Source organism: Anomaloglossus baeobatrachus, chromosome 4 (assembly GCF_048569485.1).
Source record: "Anomaloglossus baeobatrachus isolate aAnoBae1 chromosome 4, aAnoBae1.hap1, whole genome shotgun sequence".
Lineage (NCBI taxonomy): Eukaryota > Metazoa > Chordata > Amphibia > Anura > Aromobatidae > Anomaloglossus > Anomaloglossus baeobatrachus.
This window is the reverse complement of record NC_134356.1, coordinates 308,378,650-308,404,732: the sequence shown is the minus strand read 5'-3', so window position 1 is coordinate 308,404,732 and position 26,083 is coordinate 308,378,650. Positions and strand designations below refer to the sequence as shown.

General features: G+C 40.5%; 1 protein-coding gene across 1 annotated transcript in view; it reads right to left on the bottom strand.

The window, feature by feature from the left end:
• The window catches only part of NELL2 (neural EGFL like 2), a 461,689-nt gene that overhangs the window by 25,674 nt on the left and 409,932 nt on the right, over positions 1-26,083 (bottom strand). Inside the window, exon 16 of the mRNA XM_075344966.1 lies at positions 14,881-15,021. Coding sequence (XP_075201081.1) covers positions 14,881-15,021 — 141 coding nt within the window. The remainder of the gene's footprint in view (positions 1-14,880; positions 15,022-26,083) is intronic.

The following is a 26,083-nucleotide window of genomic DNA, read 5'->3' as shown; positions in this document are numbered from 1 at the left end:
ACCCTATTGCGCTCTCTATTATTATAGCTTATCCGGATTTTTAACATTGCACAGTTTCACAGCAGTTACTGACTCCCAAGGTCGACCCCTCAAGGTGGAGCTGGTCTGATGTGGGTCGGTACCAATCTAGATTATCAATTTGTCTTTGTTATAGGACTACATGGCTCCACGTTTTACATTTCTTCATCTCAGCCATAATACAATTTGGACAACTGAGCACAGAAAATTGAAGTTTCCACGAAGCAACAGAATGTAACAGCTAAGAACAATTGATTGAAAATGAAATTATGAATGATCCTAGATTTTCCCATATTAGATTTGGAGAACCCAATGAAGGAAAGTTAGATGTTTCCCAATGTCCTATAGATGGCTTAATTCTGCAACTAATTTAATTATGGAAACAACATTTAATGAAAATGATTGCCATATATCCTATACCTTAATATATAGACAGGACAAGCTAGTGTAAAACAGAACTATAAAGTAAAAGTTTAGGGCTCAATCAATACAAATGATTGCAGCAACATTTACATAAGGGAAAATCAGTACATGTATTTCATTGAAGGTTTACACTGCACAGTAAATAAAGTCTCTGCAAGGCACATAAAATGCATCAACTGATTAGATAAGTCAGAAAATTCAAGATATACACTGGAGGTAAATGAGCAGAAGGTCACATGGCAGTCATAAAGTAGAGCTCTGAACCGCCATCAAGAATTACGGAGGCATACATATATCAAATGCAGAGGTTTTTATTTACATTTTAGAATTAGATTTCCTATGGATTGCTGGAGTAGGCTAAAAGCCATATAGAGAAAATTGAATTTCCAGTCCAGCTACTAGATCAGAAGATCAATACGAAGCTTTAATGCATGCAATCTCTGACACTTGGCTTATCATATATTTTCAGTAAAAATATTTACTATGGTCATGACTTTAGTTAGATTTAATTATTACTGTATGGTACTACAGATATGCCTGTAGAAGCAAGCTTCTAGTACCTCACAAATTGAAATGTATAGACTAGTGAACAATAATGCATAGTTGTGCAAACCATATACACTGAAGCGCAAAAGGGTAACAATGTTTTGCACTTTTGACTTTCAGGCTTAATATCTCACCATCCACTACAGCTTTGATTGTGAGACTACCATCATTGTATAGACAATCATTTTGGCTATCTCATACATAAATTTGACATGCAACTATTTAGCATATGACTAGTTATGCAGATTCTTGTCATGTTACTGCATTGGTACTGTTTTTCTTCTAAAAATCAAAACTCTAATTTTTATTATTTTGTTAGTAGTTTGTAAATCCAGCTTTGGCTTTCAACACTAGCTGAATCCTTCTGGGCATGCGCTCGATCAGATTCAAGCATATCTTGACCGAAATCTGATTCCAGGTGTCTTCTGCACGTTCCCAATGTTGGTGCATACTGGTGTCACACGGTGACTGAGAGGGTTTAGCCTGAAGCCAGGAAAAACCCCAGCAGGTGACCCAACACACTGGATACACAGGGGTCACGATACAACGGAGGTCCCTGCCGCTAGGTAGTGGGGTGAGGGGACAGCTCCTGAACGCACCTCAAGCTGTTACCTGAGCGCCCTAGCGACCCTATACAGGTTCTTTCAAATTGTTGCCGACAATGTTCTTAAGCCCTTGCAAGCCCTAAAACTCACCCTGGCAAGTGAGCAGGCCGATGACATCACTAGACTCACCATTACAATACAGAAACACAAGTGTTGGAAAACAGACAAGGGAAATAGACAGGAAAAGAAAAAACACTCCAAGCAGCTTCAGTGAACCTAACACCACAGCTGTACACAACAAGACAAACTTCTTCCACAGCAGGCTCCTTCCAAAGTGGACCACATAGAAATGAGGATTCAGTTTCTATCACTGCCATCATGTGTTCAGATCCTATCACTTAAATAGTGAAGGGGAGTGATCAGAAAGAGCACCACCTGAGATTAAAAGCTACAGCCAGCAGCTAGGCATGAAAGGATGCTTAACCCTTACAGCACTTTTAGAAAGAAGATGTAATCAAGTAACAGCAGTGGATCTGCCAGCCACAAGGCACAGTGACCTTTGGATACTAGACTCACCGGAGGTCTTTCCCGGGTGGGATACACTCATGACAACTGGTCGACTCACTTGGGCATGTGTACATCATTTTTTTTTTTAACTCTACCCACATGTATTCAATTGTGTTGAGGTCTGGAGACAGTGGGGTAAATTCAGCACTTCTACTTCATTGTCACTGAACCATTTCTTCGGCAATCTCGACATATGCTTTGAGTCGTTGTCCTGCAAGAACACTATGTTGTCCTTTTCATGCCCATAGTACTCGAGTGTACAAAGTAACTCATCTAGTAGGATTTTCCCATATTGAAACCACTATCGATCCAGGTCAAGAATTCAACACATTTGGCTGTGAAACAACTCTATATCATTAGGCTCCCACACCGAATTTCACAGTTCGTTCAATTTTTCAATGTATTAGCACCATTTTTCCTCGTTTCCTCCAGAACCATTTGTACCCACGAGAGCCTAGTCTAGTGACTTTAATCTCTTTGTTCCAAATCACTAGTTTCTAATCTTGTACTGTCCACTTTTCGCACATTGTTCAAACCTGAGCCAACATGTCTTATGATGATATTGTAGTCAAAGCTTCTTCATCCTTTATGGACCATCATTCCAGACTCATGTAATCTGTGTAGCACAGTGCTTGCATGAAGATCTGTGGTCCCACTATTACGAAGCATACGAGCCACCTCCACTGCTGTGTGATAAGCTATCTTGATGACTCCGATATTTTGCCTGGATTCCACCTCTTGGCTTTTGAATTAATGGACGGACTTCATTTAATTTTCTTCCAACTGTCATGGCACTCACAAGATGCAGTTTGGTAATTTTCTTGGCTGAGAGACCACTATCGATGAGCTGGATGATCCTGTTTCTCTTTTCTTGGGAAATCTTCATGCCTGCTTCTTGATTTGAATCGGTGACCTTTTGCTTTCGAATCAAACTAATAAACCACTGTGTTAATAGGGAATGTGAGAACAGGTTGTAATTTGTAGTATACAGGAAGAAAAAGATTTTTCAACTACCAGGAGTAAAACAGGAACAATGCATTAAAATCAAAGGAATCTGCATAACTAATCATATTCTAAATAGTTGAAAGTCAAATTTATGTATGAGATAGCCAAAATTACTGTCTATAAAATTAAGGTAGCTTCACATTCGAAGCTGTAGTGGATAGTTAGATATGGAGCATGAAAATCAAAAGTTCAAAACATTGATTGTCAATGTACATTAGTTGGTGTCCAGTCTAACTATGGATCATTTGGGGGGCTCCCTCATGCACAGCAGTGCTTATTCACTCAAGCTTATCTGCAGTAGAACAAAAGGATCAGAATTAAAAAAATCAGACATGTCAGATCCTTAAATCTCCGGAAAATCAATTGTCTAGGTTTCCCATACAAATTAAGCTGTCAGCCAAACACATAGATATTGGCATGTGCGGCCAATATTAGTCTAATGTGTATGGTGACTGAAGACATGTCTACTAATTGAAATGTAGTCAGTCATGTACCTATTCAAATCATCAAATAACCCTGGAAAAACTATATAGGCTCCCAGTTAAAGACTAGAAGAGAATACCTAAAAAAGCAAATAAAGTATATAAAGAAAATTACACTGCATGATAAAATTGTATAACTTTTCATTATGCTGGAAGCACAATAACTTAACAGCAGAGCAGACCACAAACTGTAATTTACAGCGCATGCTGAGTTAACAGCTTGTAAAGTATTACAATTTGAATATATATAATATTCTCTAGAATACATATGATTTTTTTTCATATGGACAAGTCTTACAATAAAAGTATTGTAATACCCGAGTGTGTAAATGTAAAATGCATAGATAGGAGTTCATGAGCACAGTTAGTCACAGTGATAGTAGCCATCACCAAATGGAAACTTGAATTTAAGTCTAATGAATAGTGATGCCCAAGCGTACTCGCCCCTGTTCCATACTTGATTGGACATCGGGGTGCTTAGGCACACTCGTCACTCAATCGAGTATAGTGGGTGCTCAAATGCTCGAACCCTCACTCCAAATGTTTAGCAGCTGTTAAACAGCCACTCAACATGCGGGGATTACCTGCCATATACAGTAATGCCATAGCCATGCTGGCTACTGGCATTACAGTGATTGGTCAAACACATTGCGTCATCAGGTCTTATAGAAAAGCCGCTGGGATGATGCTCATCACACTGCAGTTCAGCGAGAGCTGATCTAGGAGGTGGAGCTGAGATTAGAGCAGGAATATAGGCAGAGTTTGTTGACTTACAGTCCTTCTATACCTATACTGCTGATGCAACCTAAAGCCACAAGTACTTTTTAGGGTTAATTTCTCACCTTTATTCTAGTAAAATTGCTGTTACCTGCATTGAGTGTAGGGATAGCTGGTGGAGGAGGTATAATTTAGGATTAGATGAGGCATATATGCAGTATTTATTGCCTTACAGTCCTCCTAAACTTGTACTACTGCAGCAACCTAAAAACAAAAGTACTTTTCTGGGTTACATACTGTCCTTTATTTAGTAAAACCTCTGTTACCTGCATTAAGTTTAGGGACAACTGGTGAAGGAGGGATAGTTTAAGGTTAGAGGCATATAGGCAAGGTTTATTGGCTTACAATCTATCTATACATACTGCAGCTGGAACCTAAAATCAAAAGTCTTCTTGAGGGCTACATAGTGTCCATTATTTAGTAAAACTGCTGTTACCTGCACTCAATATAGGAGTAGCTGCTAGAGGAGGGATAATTTAGGATTGAAGGCAAATAGGCAGGGTTTATTGGCTTACAGCAATGGTTCCCAAACTCCAGTCCTCTCGACCCCCAACAGGTCATGTTTTTAGGATTTCCTCAATATAGCACAGGTGATGCCTTGATAATGATTCTATCACCTGTTCAATAGTAAGGAAATCCTGAAAACATGACTTGTTGGGAGCCATGAGGACTGGAGTTTGGGAAACACTGGCTTACAGTCTATCTATACTTATACTGCTGCTGCAATCTAAAAAAAAGTCCTTTTCAGGGCTACATACTGTTTTTTATTCTAATAAAACCTCTGTTACCTGCATTCAGTGTAGTGATAGATTGTGGAGGAGGCATAGTTTTGAATTACAGGCATGTAGGCAAGGTTTACTGCCTTACTCTACTTTTACGAATTGACAATAACACGTTAAAAACTGAAGATAAAATAGATTTTACAGAAAAAAATGCTAGGAAACATTCTTTCCTGTATAATGACTTGTATGTATGGCAAAATTAAAGAGAAAAAACAAACTCCCCCTCCTCTTAATAGCCAATCCATCTCTCAGAATATTTTCCCATTACCTATGACTACAGTAGATGACAGAGTAGAGGGGGAAATAAAACTACACCCAATGGTAGTCACCGGTAAATGTAATTTTAACATTTTTTTACCTTATCTGGGCATGTGGTGTGTGTGACATAGTCAGACAAATCCTGTTTAATTTATAAAAAAGGGACTCAAACTCACAATGCCTATATGGACAATACAAGGACTGCCAAAAGTTAGAAGAAAGAAGGACTCCGATAAACTCTGAATTATACATAAAGGAGGGCCTCATTCACATTCTGTTAAAATTGTTACGTAGAAGGACTTGCACTTAGTGCATATGCTTTATGAGTCTAGACTGAGGTACTGCAATACACCCTGTAGGACACGTAGAGGAAGGCCTCAGAAATATTTTTCCCCATTTTTAAGGGATGGGACCCCCAAGACTGGTAGAGCCTATACACTGGGTGCAAGGGATGAAAAACATTTACCCCTGGGGGTATATATCTAGATATGTAAAAGAATTGTAAAGGTATGTCTTATACACACCATGAAAATATTATAAAGATCATCATCATACACACTATGGAAAAATGAACAGCAAGAACACCCTGATGACCCTCTAAAAATTTGGAGAAAGGGTGCTCTGATGACCCTGTAAAAATCTGGATAGAGGGACACAGGATGATACTTTTGATATTGTAATGCCAGTGTACCTGCATTGCCCCGCATCTCCTTCCTAGCAGGGACACCAAAGTACTCACTGTTACGGCCACCCACGTGTTCTTCCAGCTCCTGCTCTGGTCACCACTGCAGGTTCCAAGACTTGCATACATTATGCAGATCTACTGTTCACACACCTAGGGCATGCGCCTCCACACTCCCCACTTCTTAAAGAGGCATATTGCATACTCCTGAAGTTTTCCAGCCTATGGCTGCAAGGTACTAGCTATTTAAGGCATACTCCCCTATAGGGAGGTGCCTGAACAACTTCCGTATCTAGTGTGTTTTGCACCTGCTAGTGTGTTCTTAGGTCCCTGTGACCTTGAATTTGCCTGAACTTGAACCTGTCCTACCTGAACCCAAATATATCCTGCTGAACTCAAACCTATCCTGCCTGAATCAGAAACTGTCCTGTCTGCACCTGTACCCAAACCTGTTCAATCTGTGCCAGCCATTCCATCACAATTAGCACCAGTATTTACCCTGCCTGTGATCGTGATAATGCCCTGCCTGATGCTCTGTGTCTGTACCTGCGTCGCTGATGCAGTCCGGGGACTGCACTAGAGTAGTACCTGGTGTCTACTGGCAGCCAAGTCCAACCTCATCATCAGAAGCTCTGGTGAATACCGAGTAGGCAATTAGTCATGCACCTCAAGGGTAAGGCTAGCATGTGGCACAGTGGGTCCACACCTACACGTGCTACATATATGGTGTAGGAAGTGGAAGAAACCCTGATAGAACTAGGGCCAAAAATCCTTTGCGTTGGTAGCACATGTGCCATTCCAAGGTCTAACTCGGTCCTAGCCTCCACAAGGTTCACCTAGTGCGAGTGCAGTGCGATTTTTCTCTCGCACCCATAGACTTGTATGGGTGAGAGTGAAAACTAATCGGATTCCACCCACGGCATGCTGTGATTGTTTTCTTGGTCCGATTAGAGCTGAAAAAAAAATCACCCAAGGGAGCGACCCCATAGAGTAACATTGGTCCGAGTGGAATGCAATTTTTTTATCGCATTCCACTTGCTCTATTTTACTCCCTGTGTGTCCTTACCCCAAACCTTTCTGTAACAAGAAACAGAACACTGTATAAAAACACTTTATATTAAAAGACTATATCTATAGGTTACTTTTTACTAAAGCTAGAGCTTACTATTTATTAATTTTAGTATATTCTAATATAATCTTTGGTGGTGAGCAACTAAGGAAACAGTGTTAACTAGTATTTTTGGACTCTGATTAATGATTTATGCTATTGAGACATTAAAAACATTTGTAGTATTAAATTTACTCAGTCCAAATGATTTTTCATGTGGACATTCAGATGACAGTCACAGCACAAAACTGACCACTTTTAGATATTTTCCTAGTTCCTCTCCATCAGAATAAATGGAAATTAATTAAATGCATGTGATAGCTCTTATTCTGCAGGTTTTCATTTCCGTAACTTTATTACAAAAGAAATCACCTCTCCTTGAAACTGGGATGAAAGATACACTTAAAATTATGATTAGAGGTGGACAGACTCTACCCATTTTCCTATTAAACCATAATTATTAAATATTAAACTATTGTAATTAATTTTAAAAAATAATACAGTAGAAATGTAGAGTACTGCTTGCCTTCAATTCATCTTTGGTTAGAAGATCACCAGAAAGTGAGTATAAAGAATGAACTCAGTGTCACGCAATGATTACAGGGGCTCTACCAGGAATAAGCGAACCACCAGCGAGTGTCACAACAAACAGGGTACTCCGAGAACACAAAAGTGGGCCCTGGCAATAGGAAGAGGGGAGCGGGGACACCTCCTGCACTGACCTGAGGCTGATCACTTTGCTCCCTAACGTCCCTATATGGGTTCGTTCACCCGTAGGCCCTAACCTTAACGCACCCTGGCTAGTGAGAAGGCCTGTGAGAGCACTAGTCTCAACACTGCAATAATTCAATACAAGGATAGGAAGACAGACAGAGAGAAATAAACACAAAAAAGAAAACACTACAAGCAGCTCCAATGCAGTTAATACCACAGCTGCAATTGTTACAAAATTTCAGCTTCTTCTAAAGACTGGCTCCTTCAAAAATGGACAGCTTACATATGAGAATATAACTGACATCAGATGTTAAGACACATGACTATTGTCACCAGTTTTTTTTGATTATGAGCTAATAAAACCACCTTACTCAGCACCTATGCTACATTCTAACATGTTGAATATTGTGTCCTGACGCCCCTGTATAGCCCCAGGATCGCAGTTAGCTGCGGAGAGGACATGAGCCACTGCAATGATGCACCAGACCGGTTAGATTTGCATACAGCACGAGAGCTATTCAAAACGTTTTTTTGGGGCTATACAGGGGGGTTCAGGAAACAATATACAACATGTTAGAATGCAGCACAGATGATGAGTAATGTGGTGGTATTAGCTTATATAGAAAAACTGGTGCCAGTTCCCTTTAAAAATGTTCCAAATTAGAAATAGACTTATTAGCATTTCCAAAAATTCTTATAGCAAAATAGAAACCGTGACTGCATAGGACTGTAAGTCTTGAGTTTAATGTAAGATAGAACAACGGTTGGCAAGGATATAATTTTACAACTTAAAATCAGTTCCATGTACCTGAATGAGGATGTTTCTGCAGCTGGGGCATACACTTTCCCATTTTTGGTTTTCAAATTAATTGGACACACAACACAAAAATGACTGCAACAAATCTGCAAAGGAAACCTGACAGCTGATTCATCCTGCCCAAACCACAGGCAGCATGAATCAGAGTCCAGCGGCATCATTTCAGACAAGTATGTTTTACTCTATAGAAGTGAAAAAGACATAATCAGTAAGTGAGTAAGTAAATGTCCAAAAAAAGAGAAAAATTGGCAATCAAAAGTCCTTAAAAATGTAAAGAAATCCTTTTTGCTCTCTCTTTGCCTGTGTACCTTTTAGCCTACTCACCTTATTTTTATGAATAAAGTCTTTGGGTTTTTTATGGACTTCTGAGTGCAGATCTTTCTATTTTTTTGGACATATGTTTTACTTTGGAACTCTGCAACATTTCAGAAAAAACATACATTTACATGGCACTAAGAAGACTCGTCCAAGGAGGCTGGCTCCTGACAGTTTATCCCTAAAAGTCGGTATAGGGAGATACCCAAGGGGAATAGGGCGGGGGAGAAGCTGTCGTGGACTAGTAGTGTTTTTCCTGTAGCATTTTTTTGGACATCATTTACCTTCGGCATCATAAAGGTCTCCTTTAGCAGGAAATCAGATTTCAGGTTTTATTTTTTTAGTGCAGGTTAAAGTAAAAGCAGTGGCCAGATTTGTTGCAATCTTTTGATTAAAATATTATTTATTCGGTTTTATGTATAAAAGCAAAAAAAACAAAACACTACTGCAAAGGGTTTCTCCATAGAAGCCTAAAGGGGTGGTTTGTCACCAATTTTGTAAGTATATACAGTATATTTGTAACGGTGCTATTTACATTAATTTCTCACGAGACGTCAGTAATAACCCATCCAATCCACACAAGCAAAGAAACCATACATGTCCATAAATTAAGTGATGTGTAGTAATGAGAAATGACACAGGGAAAAAGTATTGAACACTCTTACTGAAATTTATTTAGTACGTACTGAAATGTATTTAGTACTTGATACAAAAGCCTTTGTTGGAGATAACAACTTCAAGACAACTTCAGTATGGAGAAACTAATGGCATGGATTGCTCAGGTGCGAGTTTGGTCCATTCTAGCACACAAACACTCTTCAAATCCTGAAGGTTCTGTGGGCTCCTTAAGGCTATGAACTCTAAGCTTTAGTTCATTCCATCAATTTCATTCAGGCCAGGAGATTGGCTGGGCCATTGTAGCAGCTCTATTTTCTTTCTCTGAAACCAATTGACCAGTTTAGAGTTCTCTTGGCTGTGTGTTTAGGATCATTGTCTTGCTGAAATGTCCTCCGTCATTTCATTTTCATCATTCTGGTAGATGATGGCAGCAGATTTTTATCAAGAAGGTCTTGGTAAAATTGTCCATTCATCCATCCTTCAATTATATAAAGTTTGCCAGTGAAAAAGAGCCTCACACCATGATGTTCCTATCTCCAAATGTCAATGTTGCTATGATGTTTTAGGGGTGAAATGCAATGTCTTTGGCTTTCAAACATGGTGTGTATTATGGCATCCAAAGAGTTCAATATTAATCTTATCTGACCAGACTATATGCTCCCAGTATTTCACAGGTTTGTCTAAATGTTGTTGAGCAAACTTTAAAAACATTTGAACATGCTTTTTTATTTAGCAGTGGAGTCTTGCGTTGTGAGCATACATACAGGACATGGAGATTGAGTACATTACATATTGTTTTCTTTGAAAGTTATACCTGCTGATTTCTAGTCTTCCTGTAGCTCTTTATAGGTGGTTCTTGGCTCTTTGCAACTCTTCTGATATTTGTGTTCACTCCTCTGGCTGAAATCTTGCAGAGAGCACCTAGACAAGGCCAGTTTATGTTGAAATGATATTTTTACAACTTCAGGATTATAGCCTCAACAGTACCGTATATGCCGGCGTATAAGACGACTGGGCGTATAAGACGACCCCCAACTTCTGCCCTAAAAATATAGAATTTGGGATATACTCACTGTCCATCTGTCATAGTGCCACCGCTCCCTCCGATCTGCTGCACGGAGGTGAGGGGCCGGGCAGCAGATTGGGGGGAGCGGTGGCACTGTGGCAGATGGAGGGCGGCAGCGGATCGGGAGGTGTGGGGGTGAGGGTGCGGGCAGGAGATCGGGGAGACAGGTGGCAGATCGCGGAGGGCAGCGGCGGCGGAGGATCGGGATGCTTTTCGTACAGTGCAATGGCAGCGCGGCAACTTCCGGGTCCCATGCTCCGGTCTCATAACAGCATGGGACCGGAGCTTGTCGCCCTGCCATTGCACTGTGGTATAATACAGGATGTCATGTAATGTATGTACACAGTGACTGCACCAGCAGAATAGTGAGTGCAGCTCTGGAGTATAATACAGGTGGTAACTCAGGATCAGTAATGTATGTACACAGTGACTGCACCAGCAGAATAGTGAGTGTAGCTCTGGAGTAGAATACATTACTGATCCTGAGTTACCACCTGTATGATCACAAATAACGCAGTGTGTGCATCAGATTCTGGAATGTCATTGATTACACTGATTCTGTAATGATTTTATGCGCTGTGCATGATCTAGCTGATGCTCGATCTGGGCTGAAGTGCACTGTGTACACTCACTGTGTGTGCTGGCGTGCTGCAGGGACGATGACGGGGGCGGTCACCGGCAACAGGTCCACTGTGATTGGAGAAATCGGTCACAAGGCCGATCTCTCCAATCAGAGCATTGGAGCTGGGGGAGGGTGATCCAGTGAGGTCACCCAGCTCCAGCCAATGGCCAGTGCTACAGCTGCACTGTCCAGGGCTGGATTTTAATGTTTCAGTCATTTTAAATGGCTGGAACATTACAGTGGCTGTGATTGGTTGAGCGGCGTTCGTCAGCCAATCACAGCCTCCGTAGGTCCGGGGAGGAGGCACCACCCCTCCTAAGGTCAGGAACAGGTCCCCTCCTCCCCGAATCTGCGGTTTTTGGTAACATATTGTAGTCACCGCTGTATATCTGGCGTATAAGACGACCCCCCACTGTAGCCATTATTTTAAGGGGGTAAAAAGTCATCTTATACGCCAGTATATACGGTAACTGAAACCTTCAGTAGTTTAGAAATTCTTCTGTAACCAGTGCCATCAGTATGTTTTGCAACAATAAAGTTATGAAAATCTTGAGACATCTCGTGGGTTTTACCCTTCATGAGATGTTTCTTGTGTGGCACCTTGGTAATGAGACACATTTTTATAGTCCATCAGTTGAACCAGCGGATATTATTTTTCACTGTGTGGAGCGATAGTTTCTAATTACTGACAGATTTCAGCTGGTGTCATGATTTTACATGCCTTTTTGCATCTCTTTTTCTTTATGTGCTCAATACTTGCAGAATTCCTGAACAATTCTCCTTTTCGGTAACAATGCTAGAATGTCACGGGACCTCTTCATCAGCCTCCAACTGAAAAACACTGCACATAATAAAGCAGTTTTTGAAGTGGAAGAGGCTGATGGACAAGTCCAGTCACATGCTCCTCCATCAGCAGTGATTTTGAAAACGGAGCCATGTGCAAACTGCAAGAGAGTCTTTAATAATTTTATATTAGTGAAGACACAAAGCCACAAAGTTGTGTCTCAATACTTTAATTTGTTAAAATAAAGTGAACAATCCCTTTAAATCAAGCCCATTCTAAAAGAGCAGGTGTGAAATGAGTGTCATGGATGATTTTTGGTATGTAGGTACAATACCCTTTTGGTATTATGCAGTACTTTTCTATTCCTTTAGTGTATGTTCATATGTGGCATTTTTATGCAGCAAAAAACAGTATTGGCATGAAAACTGCTTAATAAATAAAAGCATATTTTTTATACATTTTGACTTGTGCTTTTTTCACATTTTAAAAGGGCAAAAAACACTGTAAAGCTGTGTAGCCATACTGCATCATTTCATGTGTTTTTTCTTGCAGATTTTAATCAATATTGCAAGGAAAAATGCATCCCTGCAAAGTCTATGAGAATCCTGACTTGCTATGCACATGTTGCAGATTTTTTTCCTTGCAGATTTTGGTGCAGAAAAAAGAAGCAGCATGTCAATTGTTTCTGCTTTTTTCCTGCGTCTGATATAATATACTGCAGTGCTCGAGCTCAATTATTGCAGTGGATTAGATCTGTTAGTGCTGTACTTGTAGCACTGCCACTTCGCCTCACACACCATGCATACGGTATGGTCCGTGAGGTGTTCCGTAGCTGAGTAAGCCGGGGCCTTCATGTTGACAACCCTGGGTTGCCATGGCAGTGATTGGGTCCCCGTGATAGCATTACAGGGAACTGAACCCTGGGGAAAGGTAAGCGATCCCTCTCCCTGCCTCCTGCGATCATGATTGATCGCAGCATTTAAGGGGTTAAACTGCCAGGAGCAGTGCGGGCATTGCTTCTGGCAGTGAGAGCCGGGTCTCAGCTTTAACATTAGCTGGAGACCTGGTGGCGATCGCGGGGGTACCATGATGTAAAAACTCAAAAAAAAGGGCATAAAAAAATGCAAAAATGTGATAAAAAATGTGCGTTTTTTTCTGCTGCATTGCCAAAACATGCAGCTTTGTGTACAGAAAATCTGCAAATAACCGCCCAGTAGCTCAAAAAATGCGGGGGAAAAAAAACAAGCGTGTGCACAAGATTTTTAAAATCTCATTCGGCAGCATTTTTACTGATGAAAAAAATTAAAATAAAACCTTTGTAAACAATGTTTAGGTTTGGTGTGGAATTGTTGCATCATATTTTCCTTTTGACATTGTAAAGGCCTTTTCCCTTTGCGGCACTTGCATTTTCATTGGCATAGGCCTAGCAGTACTATCTGGATGCATATTATTCTGGATTTCCTCCTACCTATCACTGTTTATACAAATGTACTCCCACAGCAATGAACTTTATATAACATTGCGGTATGCCACCACACCTTATCCTGGATCATGTGTTCATCTCCTTTATGTCTTTTAGTGTATTCGTGACTTTAATAAGATGTTTCTATTATTATAGTAGAGGAGCCTCTTTCCTATACAGGACTGGTCCTTAATTTTTTATTGGACTTAATGTTAATATTGGCCTTTCAATCATGCTGTATCTTTATGTGATAAAAATGTGTTTCTGCAATGCAGCTTTATTCTGTGTACAGCTGTCAGGCGTATTAATGGGAACAGATAGCAGGGATTTGCCACTTGAGAACATTTTTTTCTTTAAAATATGCTTGAGTTAGGATAAAAGGGACCCATTTTCCTGAACATCAGAATAAAATTAGCCCAAAATATTATACTATTAAAGCAATAAATAAAAAATACCAAATTGATGGTTATTACTTAGCCATATTGGAAGGGCTAAATCTAGACAGAACCCAAGAGGTTCAATTTCTAATTTCTACTTGAAATGAAAGCTATGCGCGCACATGGATTTCTGCCTCTTGAAAGCTTGAGAAAGAAAGTCATTAAAATGCATCATGCTTAATAGAAGAGAGAATCTTCGGAATTAATTAATATGCATCTCCACATTTCCATTTATCCAAAATTACAGTGTATATTGTGTGTTACATCTATGTTATTATAAACATTGCAAAGGAGAACAGTTTTCAAACAGCGTGTGGGTTTTTATATATTTTTTTTTATTTCTTTTTTAACATTTAATCCATGTACTGCACCTGACTTTAAAGGCTAGTGCTGCATTTAGTTGTATGGCCATTGTAATTGATTTTATTTCTCCTAGAGGCCTATTCAGTCACCAGAAAGAATATAATTTGTACTTCAGATGGAAGCACCGCATAGTGTTACTTAGCCTTTTATTTATGTGGTTTTACAGAGCAGAGGAGAGATTCGGGACATGAAATAAATGCATTTTCACTAATCCGCTCCCTCTTTGCTGCATGAATAGATGGAGCGGAAACTACGGAGCCTTTCTTCATCATATTCGAAGTATTATAGGAGCGGCCTGACTATAAACAGAAATGTTCATCTCTCTTTCTAAACTCTGCAAAGTCTGATTCCATCTTGTGCGGAACTGAAAATTGTTTCAGATTTACAGAAAGCGATCCTTAACATAAAGCTGTTATTGTGTTGTGATGTTTCATGCCTTATACTTTATCTCACAAAGTCCTTTGAAGCTCTGGGAACGTGAGTACTGACCTTCACATGACTCTCCCCCCAGAGAGAACATCCCATTGTCATGGTAGCCGTCTCGGCATTCACAGTGGTACCAGCCCGGTAGGTTAATGCAGTTAGCACGGCTGTCACACTGAACAAATCCTTCGGCACATTCATCAATGTCTAATGAGTGAACACAAAAAAGTAAATCAGCTTAGTCCATGAACAGAGTTACATCATCTCCAAATACATTGTATTGTCTACAGGTGTGAACACATATTGGCACATCTATTGCATCTATTTACAAGAAAATCCCTTTATCGCTCATGTTTTTATGGAAATCATACAATACTTAAAGAACAGAAATGGAATACTGTGTAACTGTATTCATTCACTAAGTAATAACAAACCGTCTCCTGATGAAGGAATTCTCCATTGGATATCTACTTAAACAGCAGTGCAGCAGAATTATACATTATATATATATATATATATATATATATATATATATATATATACACAGTACAGACCAAACGTTTGGACACACCTTCTCATTCAAAGAGTTTTCTTTATTTCATAAAAAGTATTATTATTAGGCTATTCAACTGTATTGAAAGGAATTGTCAAGTCCCAGCGAGACAGGAGGCTTTGGGAATACAAACTTATGATGACCTTTGCCACATTCAGGGCAGGAATGAATGTGTCACATGGATTTATGTCTTTTTACATCAATTAAGAGATGTGCTCCTCAGACCATCTGGGGGCATCCTAGCTCTGGACCAGACCCCAATCAGAGGACAATAAAACTTTCACACTGCTTATCTATGAACTGCTGCAATATTTATGGCCACAACAGTTTGTCCTCTTACCATAGTGATAGTTCTGCTTCACATAGCTTGTCTTATTTACTGCTCCATTCTATGTCCTGTTGTGTATAAATATGTGATTCTTCAGATTTTGTGTTATACTGAGCCTGATGAAGAGACCTGAGTAGTCTGGAAAGCTTGCTATTATTACAATCTATTCAGTTAGCCATTAAAAGGTGTCAGCCACTGAGGACTCTCAGTTATTTTAAACCATTTTTATATCAACTATAAACTGTCATATTTTCCACAAACTAAATTTATCTTTCTGCCATGACCTACAAATATACAAATATACAAATATCATTTATGACTATGGTCATCAACTTGTATTATGTTAAAGGGAATTTGCCAGTAGAATCAACCCTCCAAAGCCATCTATAAGGGCATGTAGTTCAGAGAGAGTTAAATCAGACGATGTCTTATTCTAGAGAAATCCATGATTTTCTTAATATGTAAATGAGCTGTTAAGATCTATGGGCTGGACACAGATCTCCCTGAGAATCCGCCTCCAAAGCTTAATAGTAAATGAAAGGGGGAGTTACCAGTGTGAGACATGTAGATCAGTAGAGCAGACTGAGAGCAGGAGAGTACACATAACATTGTTGGTTATAAATGACTTAGTGACTAAATGTAGAACTGGTGGAGGAAGGTTGAACTAGATGGACCTAGGTCTTTTTTCAACCTAAGTAACTATGTAACTATGTAACTATGACTGTCAGTCTTACATGTTTCACACTGGTAATGACCTCTTTCATTTAAAATAGGCTTACAACCATGCAATTTGCTTGTTTGTTATTGCTTTAAGTAAAAAAAAAAAGTGTCAGATTGGGATTCACCTTCAGAAAATACACATTTACTTTTAGTGCACAGTAATCTTTAGTGTTATCACTGCACAAACATAACTCATTAATCATTAATGTCTCATTGGTTATTTGTGTACAAGCCTTAACCTAGTGTAGCATTCTCATTTATTTTAGCAGAAGATATATATACCTATACAGTGGAATAAGTAATGCAGAATTTGGACCTGGGACCCCACTTGCATGTTTATCAGTTGTATGGGCCCTTGTAGTATTCCAGATCCCGTGAAGATATTTGTGTTCACCCTCTCATCCAATAATGTCTTCCACCCTGTAATAATATCCCCCATCCTGAGCACCTTTCCTGGTATAATGTCCCTCATCCTGGGCTACTTCCATAAAATATGCCCCATCCTGGGCTATTTTAAGTACTATTTTCTTTGTTCTGTGACTCTTCTCCAGTAAATCTAAAAAATACCTATACTACTCACTATCCTTCACGCCCATGACGTGCAGTGACGGCTTCCATAGCCGGTGCAGAAGCTAGCAGCTGACATCTGCATGTAAGCGATGGGCAGCGCATGACGTCACTGCCATATGGCGCCAGTGACATGCATGCCAACTTCAGCTGCCGACCTTTGATTGGCCAGCAACGTGTATTGCAGTGCAGGGTGGGTCTCTGCACCATAGTGTACAGTGAAGGAAATAAGTATTTGATCCCTTGCTGATTTAGTAAGTTTGCCCACTGACAAAGACATGAACAGTCTATAATTTTAAGCGTAGTAATGTTAAGAGTGAGATATAGAATATCCTAAATAAAATCCAGAAAATCACATTGTATAAATTATATAAATGTATTTGCATTTTGCAGAGAGAAATAATTATTTGATCCCTCTGGCAAACAAGACTTAATATTTGGTGGCAAAACCCTTGTTGGCAGCACAGCAGTCAGACATTTTTTGTAGTTGATGATGAGGTTTGCACACATGTCAAGAGGAATTTTGGTCCACTCGTCTTTGCAGATCATCTCTAAATCATTAAGATTTTGAGGCTGTTGCTTTGCAACTTGGAGCATCAGCTCTCTCCATACATTTTCTATGGAATTAAAGCAGAGGGAAGGAGGTTGTCACTCAGGATTTTACGGTACATGGCTCCAACCATTGTACCAATGATACGGTGAATTAGTCCTGTACCCTTAGCAGAAAAACACCCCCAAAACATAATGTTTCCACCTCCATGCTTGACCGTGGGGATGGTATTCTTTGGCTCATAGCTAGCATTTCTCTTCCTCCAAAAACGACAAGTTGAGTTAAGGCCAAACAGCTCAATTTTTGCCTCATCTGATCATAGCACCTTCTCCCAATCACTCCTAGAATCATCCAGGTGTTCATTGGCAAACTTCACATGGGCCTGCACATGTGACTTCTTGAGCAGTGGGACTTTGCAGGCAGTGCAGGATTTTAAGCCTTTATGGCGTAATATGTTACCAATGGCTTTCTTTGTGACAGTGGTCCCAGCTGCCTTGAGATCATTAACAAGTTACCCCATTTAGGCTGATCTCTCACCTTCCTCATGATCCTGGATACCCCATGAGGTGAGATTTTGCAAGGTGCCCCAGATCAATGTCGATTGACAGTCATTTAGAATTGCTTCCATTTTCTTACTATTGCACCAACAGTTGTCTCCTTTTCCCACAGCGTTTTACTTATGGTTTTCTAGCCCATTCCAGCCTTGTGTAGGTCAGTGATCTTGTCCATGACATCCTTAAGAAAGCTCTTTGGTCTTGTCCATGCTGTAGAGGTTAGAGTCTGACTGATTGATTGAGTCTGTGGACAGGAGTCTTTTATTCAGGTCACAATTTAAGACAGCTCTCATTAATGCTGTAAGGAGTTGATTAGGAGCATCTGAGTGGTCTGTAGGAGCCAGAACTCTTAGGGCGGCTTTGCACACTACGATATCGCAAGCCGATGCTGCGATGTCGAGTGCGATAGTCCCCGCCCCCGTCGCAGGTACGATATCCTTGTGATAGCTGGCGTAGCGAACATTATCTCTACACCAGCTTCACATGCACTCACCTGCCCTGCGACCGTCGCTCTGGCCGGCGACCCGCCTCCTTCCTAAGGGGGCGGGTCGTGCGGCGTCACTGTGACGTCACAGGGCAGGCGGCCAATAGGAGCGGAGGGGCGGAGATGAGCGGGATGTAAACATCCCGCCGACCTCCTTCCTTCCACATATCCTACGGAAGCCGCGGTGACGCCGGTAGGAGATGTTCCTCGCTCCTGCAGCCTCACACACAGTGATGTGTGCTGCCGCAGGAGCAAGGAACAACATCGGACCGTCGCGTCAGCGTAATTATGGATTACGCCGACGCTGCACCGATGATACGATTACGACGCTTTTGCACTCGTTAATCATATCATCTAGGCTTTACACACTACGATGTTGCATGCGATGCCGGATGTGCGTCACTTTCAATTTGACCCCACCGACATCGCACCTGCGATGTCGTAGTGTGCAAAGCCCACCTTAATGGTTGGTAGGGGATCAAATAGTTATTTCTCTCTGCAAAATGCAAATACATTTAATTTATACAATGTCATTTTCTGGATTTTATTTTGGATATTCTATGTCTCCCTTTTAAAATAAACCTACCCTTAAAATTGCAGACTGTTCATGTCTTTGTCAGTGGACAAAGTTACAAAATCAGTAAGGGATCAAATACTTATTTCTTTCACTATATGTCAGCTGACTGTGTATTATTCCACATGGACCCATTCACTGTCGCACCTTCTGCGACCATGATACCCCTGTATCTATAGCCAACGACTAGTCAGCAACATTTCAATCCTTTTTGTTGTGAAACGGGAATATGTATATTGTCAATGTATTATGTACAAAACGAAATTGTTTTCAACATTACACCAAATACTGTTTCCAAGTGGGTCCACAGATTTATCATATACTCCAGAGGAGCATTACCTTCATTATAGCAATAATATATCCATGCTAAAATCAAGGAGGGCTACTGCCTTGTATCATCATAGCAGATGTCATTTTTACACCGCTCAGGTGAAAGATAAAGTCAGATTCACTTTGCAGACCTATCACCCGAGCTCTGATCAAAATACCTCAGTTTAACAGCAAGAGACATTTCTCTACCAAGTAACCTGCTTATTTCGACTGGCACAAATGAAGGGCTGAATCAAAGAAGACAGCAGCTAGATCACTGATATTTTGTTATAAACCATGCATATATGTATTTTAATATCCTTAATCTGCTGCCAGGGCCATAAAATTCCACTTTTAAAATCTTAATTTCCGTGAAACCATCTGATTACCGTAAGTAGAAGAATATTCTAATACTAAGCCTTTAATACATCATTATGAAAATTACCAAAATAGCTTTCATTTTCAGATTGTGGAATTAAAGCTTATAAAACACTGTGGCCCTGATGTAAAAATGTGTTCAAAATGAAGGAATTAAAATATACTACAGTACAATGACGCTAATATGGCTAGATTGTTATCTGCATACTTAAAAAGCAAATGTATCAGCACTTTCTGGCTTGGCCAATGCGAAAAGCCTTTGTAATTTATTTCCATGCACTTAAAGAGGGGAAGAGTGCAGAATCAATACAAATTAAAACTTTATTTACTCAGCATTCACAGAGTTGCTGGTTTATGTGTCTGGGGACGGGACAAGAAGATTCTGGGCTGAAAGTAAAATTTGTCATAGAAGCAACTGCATTAAAGGGGTATTCCCATCTCCAAGATCCTATACCAATATGTAGTAAATGTAATAATAGCAAATACCTCCAATTAAAAATGTAATATAGTTCTCCTGATATAGCCATGGCTCTTGCCTCATGTGCAGGGCATTGCAAGAGGGTTGCACATCCTTTGCCATTGACTTTGCACTTATACCATCAAAAAAACATAAGGAGCTTTAAAATAGGAGTCACCCAAATGCCTATATTGCAAAATTCTACAAACCGTTTTTATTTTTTTTCCAAAAATTCAATTTTCTCTCCCATCAAATATTTTCTAAATTGCCAGTCTGATTTTGCCATATACCTCATTCAATGCAATTGTAGCAAACAATACATTGGACGTCCCACGCAGACTCTTCACAATAGACTTAACTCTCATTGCTATAAAACTAGAAAAAGCTTCCTTCTTCATGGGTTGTTTAAACACTGAACTCTGTTTCACAATAAAAATCCTGATGTCCTTTAGTATTATTCCAATAATCATGATCATGTCCCTTTTGGAGTCCTAAACCATATTACAGATCTGAATAAATAAAATAGGCCTACAGGGTATATAAATTGAGGACGCTCAAACCCCAAGGTCTTAATGTTGTAAGTGATTTGTTTTATTAGAATATTTATGTAGTTTTATTAATAAGTTTATAAATTCCATGTATTTTATGCATTTATACAATATAGGCCCCTATTTAATAATCTAATAGTATAACAATTCATTAATTGCAGTCTTATTCACACTGTCTATCATCTCTCCATGGACAATTCTCTATAGCATGGGTGGTACATCCATCTTGGTGGTTCCATGCGACATCCTCTGATATTCAGTTCTGCGCACTAATTTTTTTCCCACGCTCTGTCCTGAAGTTACCTATGCACCTGCCTGTTTTGTTTTCCCATGGTGCTGACCAAGGGTGACCTCTTAAAGTATGCACCGCTGTCTCTACCTTCATACAGACCTATTGCTCAACTTCGATTCTTTAAATCACACATAATTTTGAGGCGAACATTCTATATTTATGTTCCACGTCACAGAATACTTTTATATCATCATCACCTGTTTATATTAAAGATTTTGTTGTCATTTTACTCATTACATTTCTAAACATGTATTGGGTTGGTAATACTTAAGGGGGCTTTACACGCAACGACATCGCTAACGAGATGTCGTTGGGGGTCACGGAATTCGTGATGCACATCCAGCCTCATTAGCGATGTCGTTGCATGTGAAACGCACGAACGACCGTTAACGATCAAAATTACTCACCTAATCGTTGACCGTTGACACGTCGTTCTAATCCCAAATGTCGTTGCTGTTGCAGGACGCAGGTTGTTCATCGTTCCTGCGGCAGCACACATCGCTATGTGTGACACTGCAAGAACGAGGAACATCACCATACCTGCGGCCGCCCGCAATGAGGAAGGAAGGAGGTGGGTGGGATGTTTGGCCCGCTCATTTCCGCCACTCCACTTCTATTGGGCGGCCGCTTCGTAACGCCGTTGTGACGTCGAACGAACCACCCCCTTAGAAAGGAGGCGGTTCGCCGGCCACAGCGACATTGCTAGGCAGGTATGTGTAATGGGTGTTAGCAATGTAGTGCGCCACGGGCAGCGATTTGCGCACAATCGACGGGTGCGGGTGCTTCCACCAGCGACATCGCTAGCGATGTCGCTGTATGTAAAGTGGCCTTTACTCCTGAAATTTTGCTTCTTTTTCTGTAAATTGAGTTAGCTCTATTTACTCATCATGTTTATGGTCACTTATATACACGGGTTCAAAACCCCTATGTTTTTTCCTTTTTTGTGGATCCTGGTTTTTGACTTATGTATTTTCTTTTCTATGCTTTTCCCTATTGCACTGTTGGCTCACAACAATCATGCATGCTCAGTCTTAAACAAATCCCCCCCCCCCCCGAGTCTCAAGTTCTAATCCCCTTTTTTCACATTATAATCTTATTCTTAGGCCGAGGCCACATGGGGTTATATGCGATCCTCGCATGGCACTCGGCTTACGCTCGCAGCACAGCGGGAGCCAAGTATCATGCGAGGGTCATGTGACTGGGAGGGGAGGGAGGGGAGGGATTTATCTCCCTCTCTCCTCCGTTGTGGGCTGATGTGAGAATCGCACTGCTCTCGCGTTACACCGGTGTAACGTGAGAGCAGTGCGATGTTTCTCTTGCTCCATAGACTTACATGGGTGCGAGTTGGACAGGACTCGCAGCATTACACTTGCAGCATGCTGCAACTGTTTTCTCAGTCCAATTAGGACCGAGAAAATAATCGCTCATGGGAGCGGGAACATAGAGTAATATTGGTCCGAGTGGAATGCGATTTTTTATTGCATTCCACTCGCATTGTTTTTCTCGCCGTGTGTTCTAGGCCTTACACATATAATACAATTTTCACATGTCCAAAAGTCATGATTTTACATAGAGCTTTTCTTTATTTTATATATATATATATATATATATATATATATATATATATATATACAGTTAGGTCCAGAAATATTTGGACAGTGACACAAGTTTTGTTATTTTAGCTGTTTACAAAAACATGTTCAGAAATACAATTATATATATAATATGGGCTGAAAGTGCACACTCCCAGCTACAATATGAGAGTTTTCACATCCAAATCGGAGAAAGGGTTTAGGAATCATAGCTCTGTAATGCATAGCCTCCTCTTTTTCAAGGGACCAAAAGTAATTGGACAAGGGACTCTAAGGGCTGCAATTAACTCTGAAGGCGTCTCCCTCGTTAACCTGTAATCAATGAAGTAGTTAAAAGGTCTGGGGTTGATTACAGGTGTGTGGTTTTGCATTTGGAAGCTGTTGCTGTGACCAGACAACATGCGGTCTAAGGAACTCTCAATTGAGGTGAAGCAGAACATCCTGAGGCTGAAAAAAAAGAAAAAATCCATCAGAGAGATAGCAGACATGCTTGGAGTAGCAAAATCAACAGTCGGGTACATTCTGAGAAAAAAGGAATTGACTGGTGAGCTTGGGAACTCAAAAAGGCCTGGGCGTCCACGGATGACAACAGTGGTGGATGATCGCTGCATACTTTCTTTGGTGAAGAAGAACCCGTTCACAACATCAACTGAAGTCCAGAACACTCTCAGTGAAGTAGGTGTTTCTGTCTCTAAGTCAACAGTAAAGAGAAGACTCCATGAAAGTAAATACAAAGGGTTCACATCTAGATGCAAACCATTCATCAATTCCAAAAATAGACAGGCCAGAGTTAAATTTGCTGAAAAACACCTCATGAAGCCAGCTCAGTTCTGGAAAAGTATTCTATGGACAGATGAGACAAAGATCAACCTGTACCAGAATGATGGGAAGAAAAAAGTTTGGAGAAGAAAGGGAATGGCACATGATCCAAGGCACACCACATCCTCTGTAAAACATGGTGGAGGCAACGTGATGGCATGGGCATGCATGGCTTTCAATGGCACTGGGTCACTTGTGTTTATTGATGACATAACAGCAGACAAGAGTAGCCGGATGAATTCTGAAGTGTACAGGGATATACTTTCAGCCCAGATTCAGCCAAATGCCGCAAAGTTGATCGGACGGCGCTTCATAGTACAGATGGACAATGACCCCAAGCATACAGCCAAAGCTACCCAGGAGTTCATGAGTGCAGAAAAGTGGAACATTCTGCAATGGCCAAGTCAATCACCAGATCTTAACCCAATTGAGCATGCATTTCACTTGCTCAAATCCAGACTTAAGACGGAAAGACCCAAAAACAAGCAAGACCTGAAGGCTGCGGCTGTAAAGGCCTGGCAAAGCATTAAGAAGGAGGAAACCCAGCGTTTGGTGATGTCCATGGGTTCCAGACTTAAGGCAGTGATTGCCTCCAAAGGATTCGCAACAAAATATTGAAAATAAAAATATTTTGTTTGGGTTTGGTTTATTTGTCCAATTACTTTTGACCTCCTAAAATGTGGAGTGTTTGTAAAGAAATGTGTACAATTCCTACAATTTCTATCAGATATTTTTGTTCAAAACTTCAAATTAAACGTTACAATCTGCACTTGAATTCTGTTGTAGAGGTTTCATTTCAAATCCAATGTGGTGGCATGCAGAGCCCAACTCGCGAAAATTGTGTCACTGTCCAAATATTTCTGGACCTAACTGTATATATATTTATTTATTAATATGTATTTTTGTTGTTTATTGTTTCACTGTTGTTACACCTGGAGGCCTTTCAGGTGACTGGTTCGGTACCTGTGCGCCGGTTTTTGAAATTCAAATGTTTGTTTCCTATATACATGTCCACATCACATGGGCTTGATGTATATCTGTGATTTTTATCCTGTAGATAAATATATAGATAATAAATATCACTTTTCACCCTATACTGTCTGGTCCATTGCTACGACTGCGTGTTGTGTGAACCCCTTCATCTCTCTGTCTACAATATATAATCCAAGGGGACTGCAGTATCCATTTTCTGAAAGCCTTTATAGTGGTTCAGACTTTCTCACAACACCTCCAGGGGAGCAATACGGATTACTCTTCTTATCCATCATATGAGGATAAGACCCTATGTGCGCCTTTTCTGTCTTTTCAGTAAGATTATTATCTTGAACACTTTCAAAAACAGTGCTGGTCCACTCAACCCTCGGCATACTGCATCACAGCTCCACCTTGCCTCGGGTGTGATCTTTTCTGGCTGACCATCCTGTTTCTTTCAGGTCTCCATCTCTTTTCCACTGTCACTCTGAAACAGGCTGGTCTTCCTTCTCAACCTCACTGTCTGAGGGCAGGCACTTCTTACTATGGACCAACTTTTCCAGGCATGGAACTCCCTATAACCTCTGGAGGGCTGTATGAATCTTCTCCAATGCCCACGATAGGTGGAAATCTCTTTTGGAGCTGCGCCACTGTTTGCTATTTTACAGCCCAGTTTCGGCACCATCTTTTACCATGTAATGGTTGCCATCTTTCATGTCACTCAAGCCTTCCCCGCATCATCCAGGTCTTCTTAAGACAAGGCTCGATACTGCCCATTATACCAAATATCGAGTGACATGAGATAATAGTCATGGACCAGGTAGTCACAAGCTACATGAAGATAGAGGTCCTGACTGGGTGGGCGGTGTTGCGATATGGAGGTGAAATGTCTTTTCAGGCTGCATATTGTCAAAGGTTTCAGCTGGCCAAGACCAAATGGTATACAGTTCATTGAAAAAGACCACTTAAACTTGAATACAACTATGTACATTGGATAGCGGGCACAAAACTTCTCTTATGCTTCATTGTCACAGAGCATCACTTCAGTTGTTCTAATATCTATAAGTCCTTTTCTGCCAAATACTACCCCATCTAGTACTACATCACAGTCCTTGGAGTCATTCTCCTCCTCAAACAGTTCCACGTCTTTTCCCTCTTAGAGCGATGTTGCCAATATGGCCAGAACGAGCTATAAGCTACTGAAGACACATAAAGGACACTCGCTCAAGAAACTCACTTCGTTCCTTGTTCTGCAATGTCTTACACCAGGACCCATCTTTCTTGGTCACTCGTTCCTTTGATCAATGCGCTGACCCAGCTCCACTTGATCACTACATTTCATGGTCAACTCCTTCTCTTCCTTAGTTGTTCCCTCTTTTTCTCAGTCACACTATCCTCTGTAATGGACTCCCTCTCTTCAGGACATCCACGTAATGTGGCTTAGCTACAACTTATACCTGAAGTCTGTCTCTGTCACAGGCTGGGTCCTATCTGTCGTTCTAACAGAAACTGTCTCTCGCCCTAGGAGTGCTCTTCCCCTATGGACTAACAACAACTGTCAACTGTTTCTGT